Below are 15180 nucleotides of genomic sequence, written 5' to 3'. Positions count from 1 at the left end.
TGGACAGAAACTTTTACACTAAATAAGAATAATTCAAGCTGGCTTCCCTTTTTCTAAAATGGGATGGTTTCCCTCTGGTCGTAGCTTATGTCAAACATAAGAATTTCATGACTGTTTACTAATAAATTTATATATAACAATAAAATAAGCTTCCACTATACAAGGTAAAAATTATTTTAAATGCTCTAGTCTAAAACAATGTTTCTAAAGATCCAAAAAAGCACAGTACTGTTATCTATACAATTTGACATTTGCTAAATAAATTTATCTTTGAAAAAGTCAATTTTAAGATAATAGTATTCTCCTGCGACAGCAGTATGGAGAAAACCACCTAAATGCTTGGCTGAGAAAACAGAACACAACGTACAACAAAGAGCAAATACAGAAAAGGGATCTATTGACAAGTAAGTACGAAACTAGTTTTTTCTAACCTAGTGATGTTACACGTAATGGAAGAAACCAAACTTCCTACACCAGGGTCAGCCACTAAGGAAGAACGCCACCAATGCAGTCTGTCAGGGCCAGACTCCTGGCTGCCAAGAAAAGTGGCTACTACACACTTGACCAAGAGAAGATAACAGAGTCTTAAAGACCCAAAAAGGACATTACAACCTAGAAGCAAGCAGCTGCATTACCTGTTAGTTACTCTTAATCACGATGGCCTAAATAGCCATCTAGGAGATTTACCTAGGACAGAGCAGGGAGCTTTCTGTTTAAAAAGTGACAAATGTATTTAATTGCTAATAGACATTTTTCTATAACAAGAATTTCTATAATTAAAGTGCATATGCAGCAATCCTTCCATGTTTCATTGTTCAGTTCTTCTTTCAAAACTTACCTGCTCTCTCTTTAAACTTCCCTACCTACCTCTTCCTTACTCTCAGCCAGCATATGACTTTGTCTCCTACAGTCCTATGTATATGCGTATGTATATGTGTGCGCACACAGAATTCACCAAATGGGAACTCTCCTTTTCCTACCAACCTATCTCCAAACTTAATCAAATTCTCACCCGTCTTTGCTTCCTTCTGGTCTGAGCAGTAATAACAGGGACCCTTATTCAAGCCTTACCGGGTGCTAGGGACTTAACTCAGTGAAAAATCCTGAGAGGTCCCTCCCTCCCTCCCTCCCTTTCAAAGCTCATTCTTCTAAATCAGCTAAGGCCTTCAAAAATCTCACTTTGCCAAGTATTACCTCTATCTCTAACTTCAGTCTCTTTATAACCTCCTTTTCCATCAACATTTAAACACAGCCAAAACTATTTTAACCTTCTGACCATATACGTATCTAATCTTAAAATTCAGCAATTCTTAAAGTGTGGTCCCCAACGACACCTGGGGAGTCCCTGCAACTTTTTCACAGGGTGTCTGTGAAGACCTTCCCTTTCCAACTACATATCCATGAGATTGGATTTTCTTAATACACTTGAACCAAAACAACATACCAAGAGACTGAATACAGAAGCAGATATGAGAATCTAGCTATCTTCTAGTAAGCCAGACATTTTAGGAGATTTGCAAAACTGTAAAATAATGCCATTCTTCTAACTAAATTATTTTTGTCCTGGAAAATAGTTATTTCAAAACATGCTATTTATATTAAGATGAAAGGTGTTATTAGTGTGAATTTTTAATGAATTACTACATAAATATTTTTAAATTTTGTTTTAGTTTCTAATATAGTATATATCAGTAAATGCAACCCACATAAACAAAAGTTTACTGTGGTCCCCCATAATTTCTAAGGGTTTAAATGGGTCCTAAGACCAAAAAAGTTGAGAACCACTACTTATATCTTGGAAGAAAAGACTAACGTCTGATCGCTCCTCCACTTCGACTTATATTCTCCCCACTGAAACTGGATGCGTAGGCCACCAAAAGCCTTCCTGCTGCTTAATGCAAGACGACATTACACTTTCAACTTTTCCCTCTCAGTTTCCATTAACGCAGTAAGCTTTTTTCCTCAGTCTCCTTTCTGTGCTTCTCTTCCCCTACTCCTTTCTTTAAAGCCTGCATTCCCCAGGATGCCATCCTCAACAACTTTTCCTTCTCATTCGTTATATTTCCTAAATCATCTCTTTCATTCTTGTTTTCGATTATCGTTTATCTGCTAATGATTCTCAAATCCTTCATAGATACAGCTGTCTGACAAAGAAAGAAGTGTGTTCTCCCTTCCTTAATATCAAATAGTCTCTGGGAAGCAACTGCCCAGCTAGGGACCGTATTTCTCAAATCTCCTTATAGACAGGTGAATCCACCAATGGAACGTGAACAAAAGTAACACATGTCACTTTCAGGCTGTGGTGGTTATGAAGGGGACATGCCTGCTCCAGACTTAACCTTCTCACTGCCTTGGCACAACGGAGCTCAACCTTGGAGTCCCCATGTGGAAGAAGGCAGAGCTCCAGGAAGGAAAGGTTGGACCTCTAAGACAACGGGGGTAAACTGCTTAACAATGAGGAATACCCTTTTGAACGTTACATGAGTAAAAGAAACCTCTATTGTTTTAAAATTATTGTACGTTCATTAGTTTCATTAGTTTTATATTATAGCAGCTACTACTTTAATATACCTATCTATCTAACTAAATATAATGGATGTCTCCACTTGGCTAGCCCACCAATACTTCCAAACCAACATGCCTAGATCTAAAATCATCAATTCCCAATTTTGTTTCTCCTAGTGAATGGCACCAATATCCATGCAATTACACAACCAGATGACAAAGTGCCACCCTTGATTCCTGCTTTTTCCTCATCTGGCTTCATTTACCAACTCTTGTCCAGTCTATTTTCCTAAATGCACCTCTCAATGACTCTCTATCCTCACTGACACAATCTTACTTTAGGTCCCCATTACCTATCACTTGGATTATCACAAAAAGCCTTTTATTGGGTTGTTGGAAAAATCATGACACATTTTTGCAACGAAAAACAGAAAAAATACATCATGACTTTTCCGACAACCCAATAATACAGATCTTTCTTCAGTCCTACTGGCTTACTTGAGTCCATTACCAATGCAATCAAAATATTCTTTTGCAGAGATAAATCTGAACTGAGTATGTTTCTATATAGACATACCTCGTTTTATTGCATTTCACAGATACTGCGCTTTTTACAAATTGAGGGTTTGTGGAAACCCTGTGTTAAACAAGTCTATCGGTGTTTCCAACACCATTTGCTCACTTCATGTCTCTGTGTCGTATTTTGGTAATTCTCACAGTATTTCAGACTTTTTCATTCTTATTATATTTGTTATGGTGTCTGTGATCAGTGACCTTTGATGTTACTATTGTAACTGTTTGGGGGCAACCACGAACCACTCCCATTTAAGACGACAAACAATTGATAAATGTTGTGTGTGTTCTGACTGCTCAACTAGCTATTCCCCAAGCTCAATCCCTATTCCCGAGCCTATTCCCTGAGACACAACAATATTGAAAGTAGGTCAATTAATAACCCCACAATGGCCTCTAAGTGTTCAAGTGAAAGGAAGAGTCACATATCTCTCACTTTAAATCAAAAGCTAGAAATGATAAGTTTGGTGAGGAAGGCATGTTGAAAGCCAGAACAGGCTAAAACCTAAGCTTCTTGCACCAAACAGTTAGCCAAGATGTGAATGCAAAGGAAAAGTTTTGGAAGGAAATTAAAAGTGCTACTCCAGTGAACACATGAATAATAAGAAAAAGGAAGTCTTATTGCTGATATGGAGAAAGTTTTAGTGGTCTGGATAGAAGATCAAACCAGCCACAACGTTCCCTTAAGCCAAAACACAATCCAGAGCAAGGCCCTAACTCTCTTCAGTTCTGTGATGGCTGAGAGAAGTGAGGAGGCTGCAGAAGAAAAGCAGGAAGCTGGCAGAGGTTGGTCCATGAGGTTTAAGGAAAGAAACCGTCTCCATAACATAAAATTGCGAGGTGAAGCAGCAAGTGCTGATGTGAAAGCTGCAGCAAGTTATCCAGGTCTAGCTAAGATAAGTAATGAAGGTGGATACACTAAACAACAGATTTTCAATGTAGACGAAACAGCCTTTTATTGGAAGAAGATGTCATCTAAGACTTTCATAGCTAGAGAGAGGAGAAGTCATTGCCTGGCTTCAAAGGACAGGCTGACTTTCTTGTTAGAAGCTAATGCAGCTGGTGACTAAGTTGAAGCCAATGTTCATTTGTCACTATGAAAATCCTTGGGCCCTTAAGAATTATGCTAAATCTACTCTGCCCACGCTCTATAAATGGAACAACAAAGCGTGATGACAGCAATGTCTGTTTATGACATGGTTTACTGAATGTTTTAAGCCCACTTTTGAGACCTACTGCTCAGAAAAAGATTCCTTTCAAAATATTACTGCTCACTGACAATGCAGCTGGGTACCCAGGAGCTCTGATGGAGATGTTTGAAATTAATGCTGTTTTCCTGTCTGCTAATGCAACACCCATTCTGAAGCCCATGGATCACCGAGGAGTAATGTCAACTTTCAAGTCTTATTATTTAAAAAGTGTATTTCATAAGGCTATAACTGCCATTGATAGTAATTCCTCTGATGGATCTGGTCAAAGTAAATTGAAAACCTTCTAGAAAGGATTCACCATTCTAGGTGCCATTGAGAACATTCGTGACTCATGGGAAGAGGTCAAAATATCAACATTAACAGTAGTGTGGAAGAAGTTGATTCCAACCTTCATGGATGACTTAGAGGGGTTCAAGACTTGAGTGGAGCAAGTAACTGCAGATGTGGTGGAAGTAGCAAGAAAACTAGAATCAGAAATGGAGCCTGAAGATGTGACTGAATTACCACAATTTCACGATAAAATTTTTAACAGGTGAGGAGATGCTTCTTATGAATGAGCAAAGAAAGTGGTTTCTAGAGATTGAATCTACTCCTGAAGATGCTGCCAAGATTGTTGAAATGACAACAAAGGATTTAGAATATTACATAAACTTAGTGGATAAAGCAGCAGCAGGGTTTGAAAGAAATGACTCCAATTTTGAAAGAAGTTCTATTGTGGGTAAAATGCTATCAAATAGTATTGCATGTTATAGAGAAATCACTGGTGAAAGGAAGAAGCAATCGATGCAGAAAACATCACTGCTGTCTTATTTTAATAAATGCAACAGCCAGCTCAGCCTTCGGCAACCACCACCCTGATCAGTCAGCAGCCATCATCATCGAGGCAAGACCCCTGACCAGCAAAAAGATTACAATTCACTGAAGGCTCAGATGATGGTTAGCATTTTTTCTAGCAACAAAGCATTTTTAAATTAAGGTACGTACACTGGGGGTGTTTTAGACACATTGCTATTGCACATATAACAGACTACAGTATAAACATAACTTTTATATGCACTGGGAAAACAAAAACTTTGTTATTCGCTGTACTGAAGTATTCGTTTTACTGTGGTGGAAACAAGTCGGAAATATCTCTAACGTACACTTGTATTCTGAAAGCTCCTCTGTGGTGGCCTTAAGAATGCACTGCAAAGATCTCCAGCTATGACTGTGATTGACAAAGTGACCACTGTATTCTGAAATCCACTGCCATGTTTGCGCAAGTTCACATGTCCCATAGGCTGCTCCCAGCCAATGACTGAACACAGCTGGTACAGACCGAGAGGAAGGCCCATTTTAGCAAGAAGTGAGTCTCTTTCTGACAACCAACTTTGACTCGAAAACTTGTAAATGGCCTTACCCAAACTTGCCTTGGACTGTATGTCAGGCTGGACTCTTTCATTCAACCTTCTATTCCTCTCTTTCACTTGGGGTCAGACTTGTATCACAATCTGAGTGATCTCTTGACCTTTTCCAGCTCTCTCCTCATTTTCTTTCACGTAGTCATTTCCCCTAATAAAATCCTTGCATGTTTAATCCTGTGCTGACACCTGTTAAAAAACAGGTGGAGGACCCAAACTAACATAGTCTCGCTGGTACCCAATGCTCGAAGCCTAAGGCGAAATTCCTTAGTATGGCCCACAGTGCCCTTTGTGATACGGCTCTTGCTCACTTCTTGCTTTTCACTTTCCTTACTCCTAATCTGTGCTCCACCCACCTTATTCACATTCTTTCCATGCTCTGTGATCTCTTGCCCCTAGTTCTGTCCACGTGTTATTGCTTTTTCCAAGAACATTTCTTTCCCCAAAAGTTGGGTAAATTCTTCAAGCTTATGCCTCACTTCTTCAAGGAAGCCTTCCCTGACTCTCCAAGATTGAATTAAGTGATCCTGCTCAGTTCTATCACACCATACTCTTAATCCTGTCCAAGAATTAACTACAGTATACTATAATTGTATTACTTGTCTAACTCCCACTAACTATAAATCTGTTGAGGTAGAAACTGAGTCTGGTTCACCTCAGGGCCTAGCAGAGTGCTTAGCATATGATAGGTGCTTGGCAAGTATTTGTTGATTAATTGAAAATTTAAAGAAAATAAGAAACACTGTTCAAATATTGATTCACAATAAGAATGTTTAAGTATTTAAAGTCTGTACTTTGTTAAATAATGTCCTATTCTATATTAAAACAGAGAAAATGAGTATATCTAACATCTATGGTATAATTTGCCATTATAAGTGATAATGAATTTGTACAAGTAAAATAAATAATTTTTAATAAGCCCCTTTAGCTTTGAAAAGTGTCCAATTATAAAGAAAAAAGATTTGGTTATTTCCTTGTCATATTTTTACTTTGCTAATACCAATGAAATAATTAATCAAATGAGTTAAGAAAAAGCAGAACTTATATTTTTCTATAAAATACACACAATTTCTAAAGTACATGCCTGACACTGTAACTAGCTTAATTAATGGTTGCTCATTTGAATGAAGATGAATTATAATATAAAAAGTAACAGAATGTTATACTGTTCAAGTTGGAAGAAAAAACTATTTTCTACTAATATATATAACTAATACATATTTATTAAAATTACAAATAAAAATTCTCATGCAACTGGGAATGACAGAAATACTCATCCTATTCTAACTGTAGTCTATTCTCTGACATATTACAGCTCTTTATGCACTAGAAATACGGTCAGCAGCAACTTAGTTGAGCTTTCTTGAATAAAAGAAATGACCAAAAATTTTATAGTTTGTCACTTTCAAATGTTGAATTTACATAAAACAACAATCAACTAACCAAATACTAAATAAGTTGTTATTCTAAGGAACATCAAATTTGAATATCTGCTCATGTGAAATATAGGTCACAAAAATGAGCACAATTTTAAAATAACTTTTATTGTTACAAAAGAGAGAAGAAGAAAAGTGTAATACCAGTCTTCCTAAGCTGAAATATTCAAGAGAGCTGGTCAGGGTTTTTTTTATATCAATAACAGTGCCTTTTAAAGATGCATCAAAGTTAAAAAAAAAAATTAGATCTTCAGCAGTTCTTTTTTTCAGATACAAAATAAACATTATACTCAAATATATGACAATCATGTTTTTTGAATAATACAATGTTATATACACCTGCAATTTAAATGACTTTTCCATTTTTAGTATTTGAAACCCTTTGGTCTTATAAAACATGTACATTATTAAGAAAGAACTGCAAATCTTTGTCATGTTGCTAACATTTTTAAAACTTACAAAACCCAAAGAATCATTTACCTATATTTCCAAGTAGTCCATTAATAACTGTGTTACTATCAGCCTTTAATGTATTGTTGTCCTGATTGATGAATTCAAGACTGTCTTGCAGCCTAAGGGGAAGAAGAAAGAAATAAATTCCAAATTCATTTTATGCTCTTAATGGCAATTCCTTGCATATCTCAATGAAATTTTAAATGCGTAACAGTTTTTTAAGTTTTCAGTTTCCCTATTAGTGGTATAAACTAATAATTAAAATCAGCGGTTGGCAAACTATAGCCTAAGAGCTAAATCTAGCCTACTGCCTGTTTTTGTAAATAAAGTTTTATTGGAAGACAGCTACACCCAGTCATTTGTGTATTATGTATGGTTGCTTTAATGCTACAATCACAGAGCTGAAAAACTATGACATACTGTCTGGCCCACAAAGCCAAAAATATTTATTAGCTGGACCTTTACAGAAAAAGATTACTGATCCTGATTTAAATTACAAAGTTTCCCCTCAATTTTGGACCTGAAAATATCTCCCAAACCTCTTGCAGAAAACAAGAAAGAAAAAAAAAAGAATCAATCAAATATCAAACAGGTATACTTAGTCTGCACATTATAAATGGCCTATATTATTTTTCAGTAAACTCTTCAAAATAACAAAAGTAAAATTATGTGTCTAGTACAAAGTATCCTTCCTTAAGATTTTAAGAACTATTAGAGCTAAAAATGATGAAGAAACTGAGGGGATTAGAGCTAAAATCAGTCATTCTAATGTAGGACTTCTAATTTCTACTTCAGTATTAAATTCTTAAAACATAGTGCTTTTGGCATATTTTTTAAGTGTCAATGATGCTGTAAAAAAACATCTCTCCCTTTCCTTCCTACAAGCTAAAAAAGAGCTACAAGTATTAGAACTTTAGCTAGTAAAACCTCTCAGAAGTCTTTTTAGAGTGTTTACAATTAATAGAGGCTCTTGAGAATTTCTCTAGTTCTGAGTCAGCTCCTTGCTACTTCTTGCTGCTTTTGACTCTGGATACCCCCATGTACGCTGGCTAGCCAAGTTTCTGATTTGGCACCTACAGAATGCCTCCCTGGGTTCATTATCACCTCATGCTAGCTCCAGTCCTTCATTTACTTGGTTCTGGCATACAGCCCATTATCCTGACATCAGGGCAGCTTCACTATTCTAATCTTGGCAATAGCAACTTGTAATGTCCCTGTGCCCCACCATATGGCTGACCTAGGTCATTCCTAATTGCAGGGTTAATTATGCAGGAAATCTAAAAACTGAAGAGGCACAACCTACAGATGCCAAGTCAACATGGCACAGAAAAATGGAAAATTGGCCTGTCAGCTTAACATGGAAATGCATTCAACATTTTACTTCCAGATACAGTTTATAGCAAATTAGAGGAAGATAAACATTTTCTGTTCTTCAACTAAAAACAAGACCCAACAATATGCTGCCTACAAGAGACTCACTTCAACTTTAAGGACATACATAAGCAATATGAAGTGGAAACCAAAAGAGAGCCGGAGTAGCAATACTTATCAGATAAATTAGACTTTAAGCCAAAAACGGTAACAAGAGACAATAATGGTCATATAATGATAAGAAGAGTAATTTATCAAGAAGATATAGCAATCATAAATATATATGCACCCAACATCAGAGCACCTAAACATCCTAAGCAAATACTAATATTCCTAAAGGAAAAAATACACAACAATGCAATAGTAGAGGACTTCAATACTTTACTTTCAATAATGAATAGATCATCCAGACATAAAAACCAACAAAAAAACATAGGACTTAAATCATACTTTAGACGAAATGGTACTAACAAACATACACAGAACATTTCATCTAACAGCAAGAAAAGCCAGTCTTCTCAAGCACACATGAAACATTCTCCAGGACAGATCACATGATAAGTCACAAAACAAGTCTTGGCAAATTTAAGAAGACTGAAATCATACCAAGTACTTTTCTGTCCACAATATGAAACTAGAAATCAATAATAGGAGGAAAACTGAAAAATTCACAAATATATGGAGATTAAACAACATGCTTCTGAACAACCAATGGGTCAAAGAATTAAAAAAAAAATCAATAAATATCTCAAAACAAATGAAATGGAAGCACAGCATACCAAAACCTATAGGATGCTGCAAAAGCAGTTAGTTCTAAGAGGGAAGTTTATAGGAACAAATGCCTACATTAAGGAACAGGAAAGATCTCAAATAAACCACCTTACTGTATACCTCAAGGAAGTAGAAAAAGAATAAATTAAGCCCAAAGTTAGCAGAAGTAAGGAAATACAGTAAGTCCTCACTTAACATTGTCGATAGGTTCTATAACGTTAAGTGAAATGATGTATAATGAAACCAATTTTACCATAGACTAATTGATATAAATAGGAGTTAGGTTCCTACAGCATCTCCCAACATGATAACAAAATGACGTTAAACAAAATGACGTTGAGGATCTGCTGTAACAAAAACCAGAGGGGAAATAAATAAAATAGAAACCAGAAAAATAATACAAAAGACCAATAAAACTAAGAGCTGGTTTTCTGAAAAGATACACAATATTGACAAACCTTTAGCTAAACTAACTCAGAAAAATAGAAAGAGGACTCCTATAAATAAAATCAGAAATGAAAGAGAAGACATTTCAACTGATACCACAGAAATTAAAAAAAAATCATGAGACTACTATGAACAATTATATGCCAACAAACTGGATAACCCAGAAGAAATGGATAAAGTTCTAGAAAATACAACCTATCAAGACTCAATCATGAAGAAAGAAAAAATCTGAACAGACCAATAACAAGTAGGGAGACTGAATTGGTAATCAAAACCCTCCCAACACAGGAAAGCTCAGGACGAGATGGCTTCACTGGTAAATTCTAACAAACATTTAAAGAAGAATTAACTATAATCCTTCTCAAACTCTTCTCAAAACCAAAGAGAAGAGAACACTCCCTACACTTCAAAACCCACATTAGGACAGCACAAGTAAAGAAAATTACAGACCAATATCCCTGATGAATATAGATATAGAAATTCTCAACAAAATATTAGCAAACGGAATTCAACGGCACACTAAAGGATCATTCAACATGATCAAGTGGAATTTATCCCTGGGATGCAAGGATGGTTTAATAAATGCAGAGTAATAAATGGGATACATCATACTAATAGAATGAAAAGTAAAAATCATATCATTATCTCTATACAGAAAAAGCATTTGACAAAAATCCTGTCAAAAAACAAACAAACAAACAAACAAACAAACCTCAACAAAGAGAGTATAGAAGGACTATACCTCAACATAATGAAGGCTATATGCGGCAAACCTAAAGCCAACATCATATTCAACGGTGAAAGCTTGGAGATTTTTTTTCCCCTTAAGATCATGAACAAGACAAGGATGCCCATTCTCCATTCCTATTCGACATAATACTAGAAGTACTAGCCAGGATAATCAGGCAATAAAAAGAAATAAAGGGCATCCAAAGAGGAAAAAAAAAAAGTAGAACCGTCTGTATTTGTAGACAATATGATCTTATATAGAGAAAATCTACCAAAAGACTGCTAAAACTAAAGAATAAATTCAGTAAAGTTACAGGGTACAAAATCAACAGACAGAAAACAGTTGTGTTTCGATATACTGACAACAAAACATCTGAAAAAAAACCAAAACGCTCCTGTTGACAATAGCATCAAAAATAATAAAATACTTAGGAATGATTTAATGAAGAAGATAGTGAGAACTACAAGCCTTTGATGAAAGAAATTGAAGAATACACAAAAAAAATGGAAAAATACCTTGTGTTCATGAATTGGAATAAATATTGTGAAAATGTCCATTTAACCCCAAGCTATCTATAGATTCAATGCAATTTCTGTCAAAACTCCAATGGCATTTTTCACAGAAATAGAAAACCACCTTAAAATGTTATGGAGCCACAAAAGACCCCAAATAGCCAAAGCAATCTTGAGAAAAACAAAACCGCAGGTATCGTATGTTCTAATTTCAAACTACGCTACAAAGCTATAGTAATCAAAACAGCATAACACTGGCATAAAAATAGACACACAGATCAATAAAATGGAATCAAAAGACAAGAAACACCTCCGCCACATATATGGTCAACTAATATCTGATGAAGGAGCCAAGAATACTAATTAGGGGAAGGATAGTCTTTTCAATGAATGGTGCTGGGAGAACTAGATAACCATATGTAGAAGAATAAAATTGGAATCCTCTCTTATACCATTCACAAAAATCAACACAAATAGATTAAAGACTTAAACATAAGATCAAAACCGTAAAACTCCTAAAAGAAACCACAGGAAAAATGCTCCTTGACACAGGGTTTAGCCGCGATTTCCTGGATATGGCACCAAAAGCACAATGAAATAAAAAATAAGGAACTGGGACTACATCACTAAAAATCTTCTGTACAGCAAAACAGTCAACAAAATGAAAAGGCAACCTATGGAATGGGAGAAAATACTTGCAAATCATGTAGCTGATAAGGGGTTAATATCCAAAATATACAAAGAACTCATAGAAATTAATAGCAAAAAAACCAAACAACCTCATTAAAAAATGAATAGTTCATCTCAGTGTTCAGGGGAACTGAACAGACAGTTTTCCAAAGAAGATATACAAATATCCAAAAGGTACATAAAAAGGTGCTCAAAATCACTAATCATCAGGAAAATACAAATCAAACCACAATAAAATATTAATTCATACTGTTAGAATAGCTATCATAAAAAAGACAAGCAATAACAAGTGTTGACGAAGATGTGCAGAAAAGGGAACCCTTTTACACTGTTGGTGGGAATATAAATTGTTGCAGCTGCTATGGAAAACAGTATGGAGATTCCTCAAAAACTTAAAAATATAACTACCACATGATCCAGCAATTCCACTTCTGGGTATAAATCCAAAGAAATTGAAATGAGGATCTCACAGAGACATTTGCATTTACATGTTCATTGCAGCATTATTGACAATAGCCAATATAGAGAGATAAACTAAGTGTCTGCCAACAGTTGAATAAATAAAAAGATGTTATATACACATACACATACACACACACACACACACGCACATGGGGGGACGGGAGGCAAAGGAGAGGGAGAGGGAGAGGGAGAAATTTGTTATGGAGCCATGAGAAGGAAGGAAATCCTGACATTTTCGACAACTTGAATGAAAGTTGAGGGCATTACGCTAAGTGAAATAAGTCAAAAAGAGAAAGACAAATAACATATGATATCACTTGTATGTGTAATCTAAAAATGCCCAACTCAGAAAAATAGAGTGGTGGTTACCAGGGACTTGAGGAGAGAGAAATGGGGAGCTAATGGTCACAGGGTACAAACTTCAGTTATAAGTTAATGTGTTCTGGGGATCTAAGGTACAGCATACAGATTATATCAAATAGTACTATATACTTGAAAATTGCTGAGAGCGTAAATCTTAAATGTCCTTACCACAAAAAAGAAATGGTAACTACGTGATAGGATGGAGGTGTTAACTGATGCTATGGTGATAACCATTTTGCAATATATCAATGTATCGAGTCAACATGTACACCTTAAACCTACACAATGTTGTAAGTCTATTACAGCTCAGTAAAGCTGGGGGTGGGAATCTGGCTTCCATAAACTTTCAAATTTAAGTGATGGGGGGAAAAATATCTGAACTTAAGCTGCAATCCTGAGAGCAGTCTGTTAGTTTTTATACTCTGCACATCTTAATTCATTTCTCCCTGTGTCCATAACCACTTACGTATTGAGACTCCCACAGATGCTGCTGCCAGTCCGTGCAGTAAAAACTTTGCTGAGCATAAGCTGTGGAGGAGAACTATGAAGAAAAAGAGGGACAGAGAGAGATCAAAACTAAAATACAAGAATCTTTTCAATTTACTATAAATAAAAATATGTAAATCACAGAGATTTCACTGCAGAGTCACAAGAGCCATAAAGCAGCATCAAACCCATAGAACATTATATTAACTGAGTAATGTGACATGCTCAATCTGAGTGAAGACTATATGAAATTCTCTTATCTGCAAAAATATTAACCATTCTAAATGGATTAAGAAAAATCAGAAAATCCCCTACCGAATTTGATGAATTTTTAAGGTGGATCCTTTGTAGCTCATTGCTACTGAGCCAAACATCATCTCTCCAAGCATGTTGGCATCAGAAGAGCACCGAGAACCCTAAACAATAGCCGAAAGATTAATAAAATTGCAGAATTAAAAACCTTATGATTTTCAAATACTAATTTTTATTAAAAATTATTTTGCTGTAGTTAGTTATTCTACGTAATAGTTTTTTAAGTGATTCTATTCGGTATACACTGTTCTGCAGCTTGATTCTCTTCATTTCACAATGTCTTATAGATCTAACCATAGTTACACATGGATTCCTTTTAAGAACCACACAGCATTCTACTGTATGAAAATACTGCAGTTTGAGCCGGCCGAGTGGCTCAGTTGGTTAAGAGCTCGCTCAAGAGTTTGAGCTCTGAGCAACAGTTCGAGTCCCTGCCCGAGCTGACTGCCGATGAGCTGCCAACAGGTGGCAGGACGGCTCAGCTAAAAAAAAAAAAAAAAAAAGAAAGAAAATACCGTAGTTTTTATCAAGTCAGTTCCCCTTACTAATGGGTACTACGTCACTTCCAGGTTTTTGCTATTACAAATGAGTGTTATTAACCAAATCTTATACATATACAATGTTTCTCCAGCACAGATAACAAGTAGAATTCATAGAACTTGAATTTTTACTACTCTTATGCAAAAAATTCGTATCTATTTTGTATTTTTTTAAAGGACTTATTTGAAACATTAGAACGACTTGTTTTCAAAAAACTCTGATCAAAAAGTTGTTCCTTTCCATTATTCTTTAATTGTCCTCATAGGAATCAGAAAAAAGCTAAAAATTGAACTCATCCATTTGCTTACTATTTAGATACTGTGGCAAATATCACTAATTATCTATCAAATATCTTATTCCTTATTTTTTGAAGTCCTGTTTGTTTCAGGGCAGCAATGTGCCAAACGGAAAAAAATGCATTTCAGAGCCTCTTTTGTAAATAGGAAATTTAGGGTTGGTTTCTGTATTCAAAGGGTTAAACTAATGGCTGGAGCAGCAGATTTCAGAACTATCCATTTGTATGCATTCAACCAGGATTGTCAATGAGATATAAATGGAAGTCAATAGTGATGGAGATGCCATATCCAACCACAAGGCAACAAGTACACATTAATTCTATGCAGAAAGATAAGGGAGCCTTGGTCTCTGAGGCCATCTTGAAACCCATACATCATACCTAGACAGCTTACCTCCAGACTTCTTGTCATGTGAGGAAAATCCCTAATTTGCTTAAATCACTGTTTTAGAGGGTGTCCCAATGCAATTGCCAATGCTATATAACAACACAACTGATGAGGAAGATGACCTAAATAACTAAGATACTAAATGAGAATTAGTCACAAATTTCACTAAAACCATTCCATCATGGAAAAATCAAGAAACTGAAGTTTTTAAAAAATACTTAAAAGATTTTTTTTT

At 35.6% G+C, this 15180-nt stretch overlaps 1 protein-coding gene across 3 annotated transcripts in view; it reads right to left on the bottom strand.

The window, feature by feature from the left end:
* The window catches only part of FNIP1 (folliculin interacting protein 1), a 111459-nt gene that overhangs the window by 41752 nt on the left and 54527 nt on the right, over nt 1–15180 (bottom strand). For all 3 annotated transcript variants that reach the window (XM_019642211.1, XM_019642213.1, XM_019642212.1), the window contains exons 4-6: nt 13726–13826; nt 13391–13465; nt 7606–7697 (exon numbers count right to left, since the gene is read on the bottom strand). In XM_019642211.1, coding sequence (XP_019497756.1) covers nt 7606–7697; nt 13391–13465; nt 13726–13826 — 268 coding nt within the window. The remainder of the gene's footprint in view (nt 1–7605; nt 7698–13390; nt 13466–13725; nt 13827–15180) is intronic.

This window comes from Hipposideros armiger, unplaced genomic scaffold (assembly GCF_001890085.2).
Source record: "Hipposideros armiger isolate ML-2016 unplaced genomic scaffold, ASM189008v1 scaffold_66, whole genome shotgun sequence".
In the NCBI taxonomy this organism is placed as follows: domain Eukaryota; kingdom Metazoa; phylum Chordata; class Mammalia; order Chiroptera; family Hipposideridae; genus Hipposideros; species Hipposideros armiger.
This window is presented reverse-complemented; position numbering and strand designations above follow the sequence as displayed.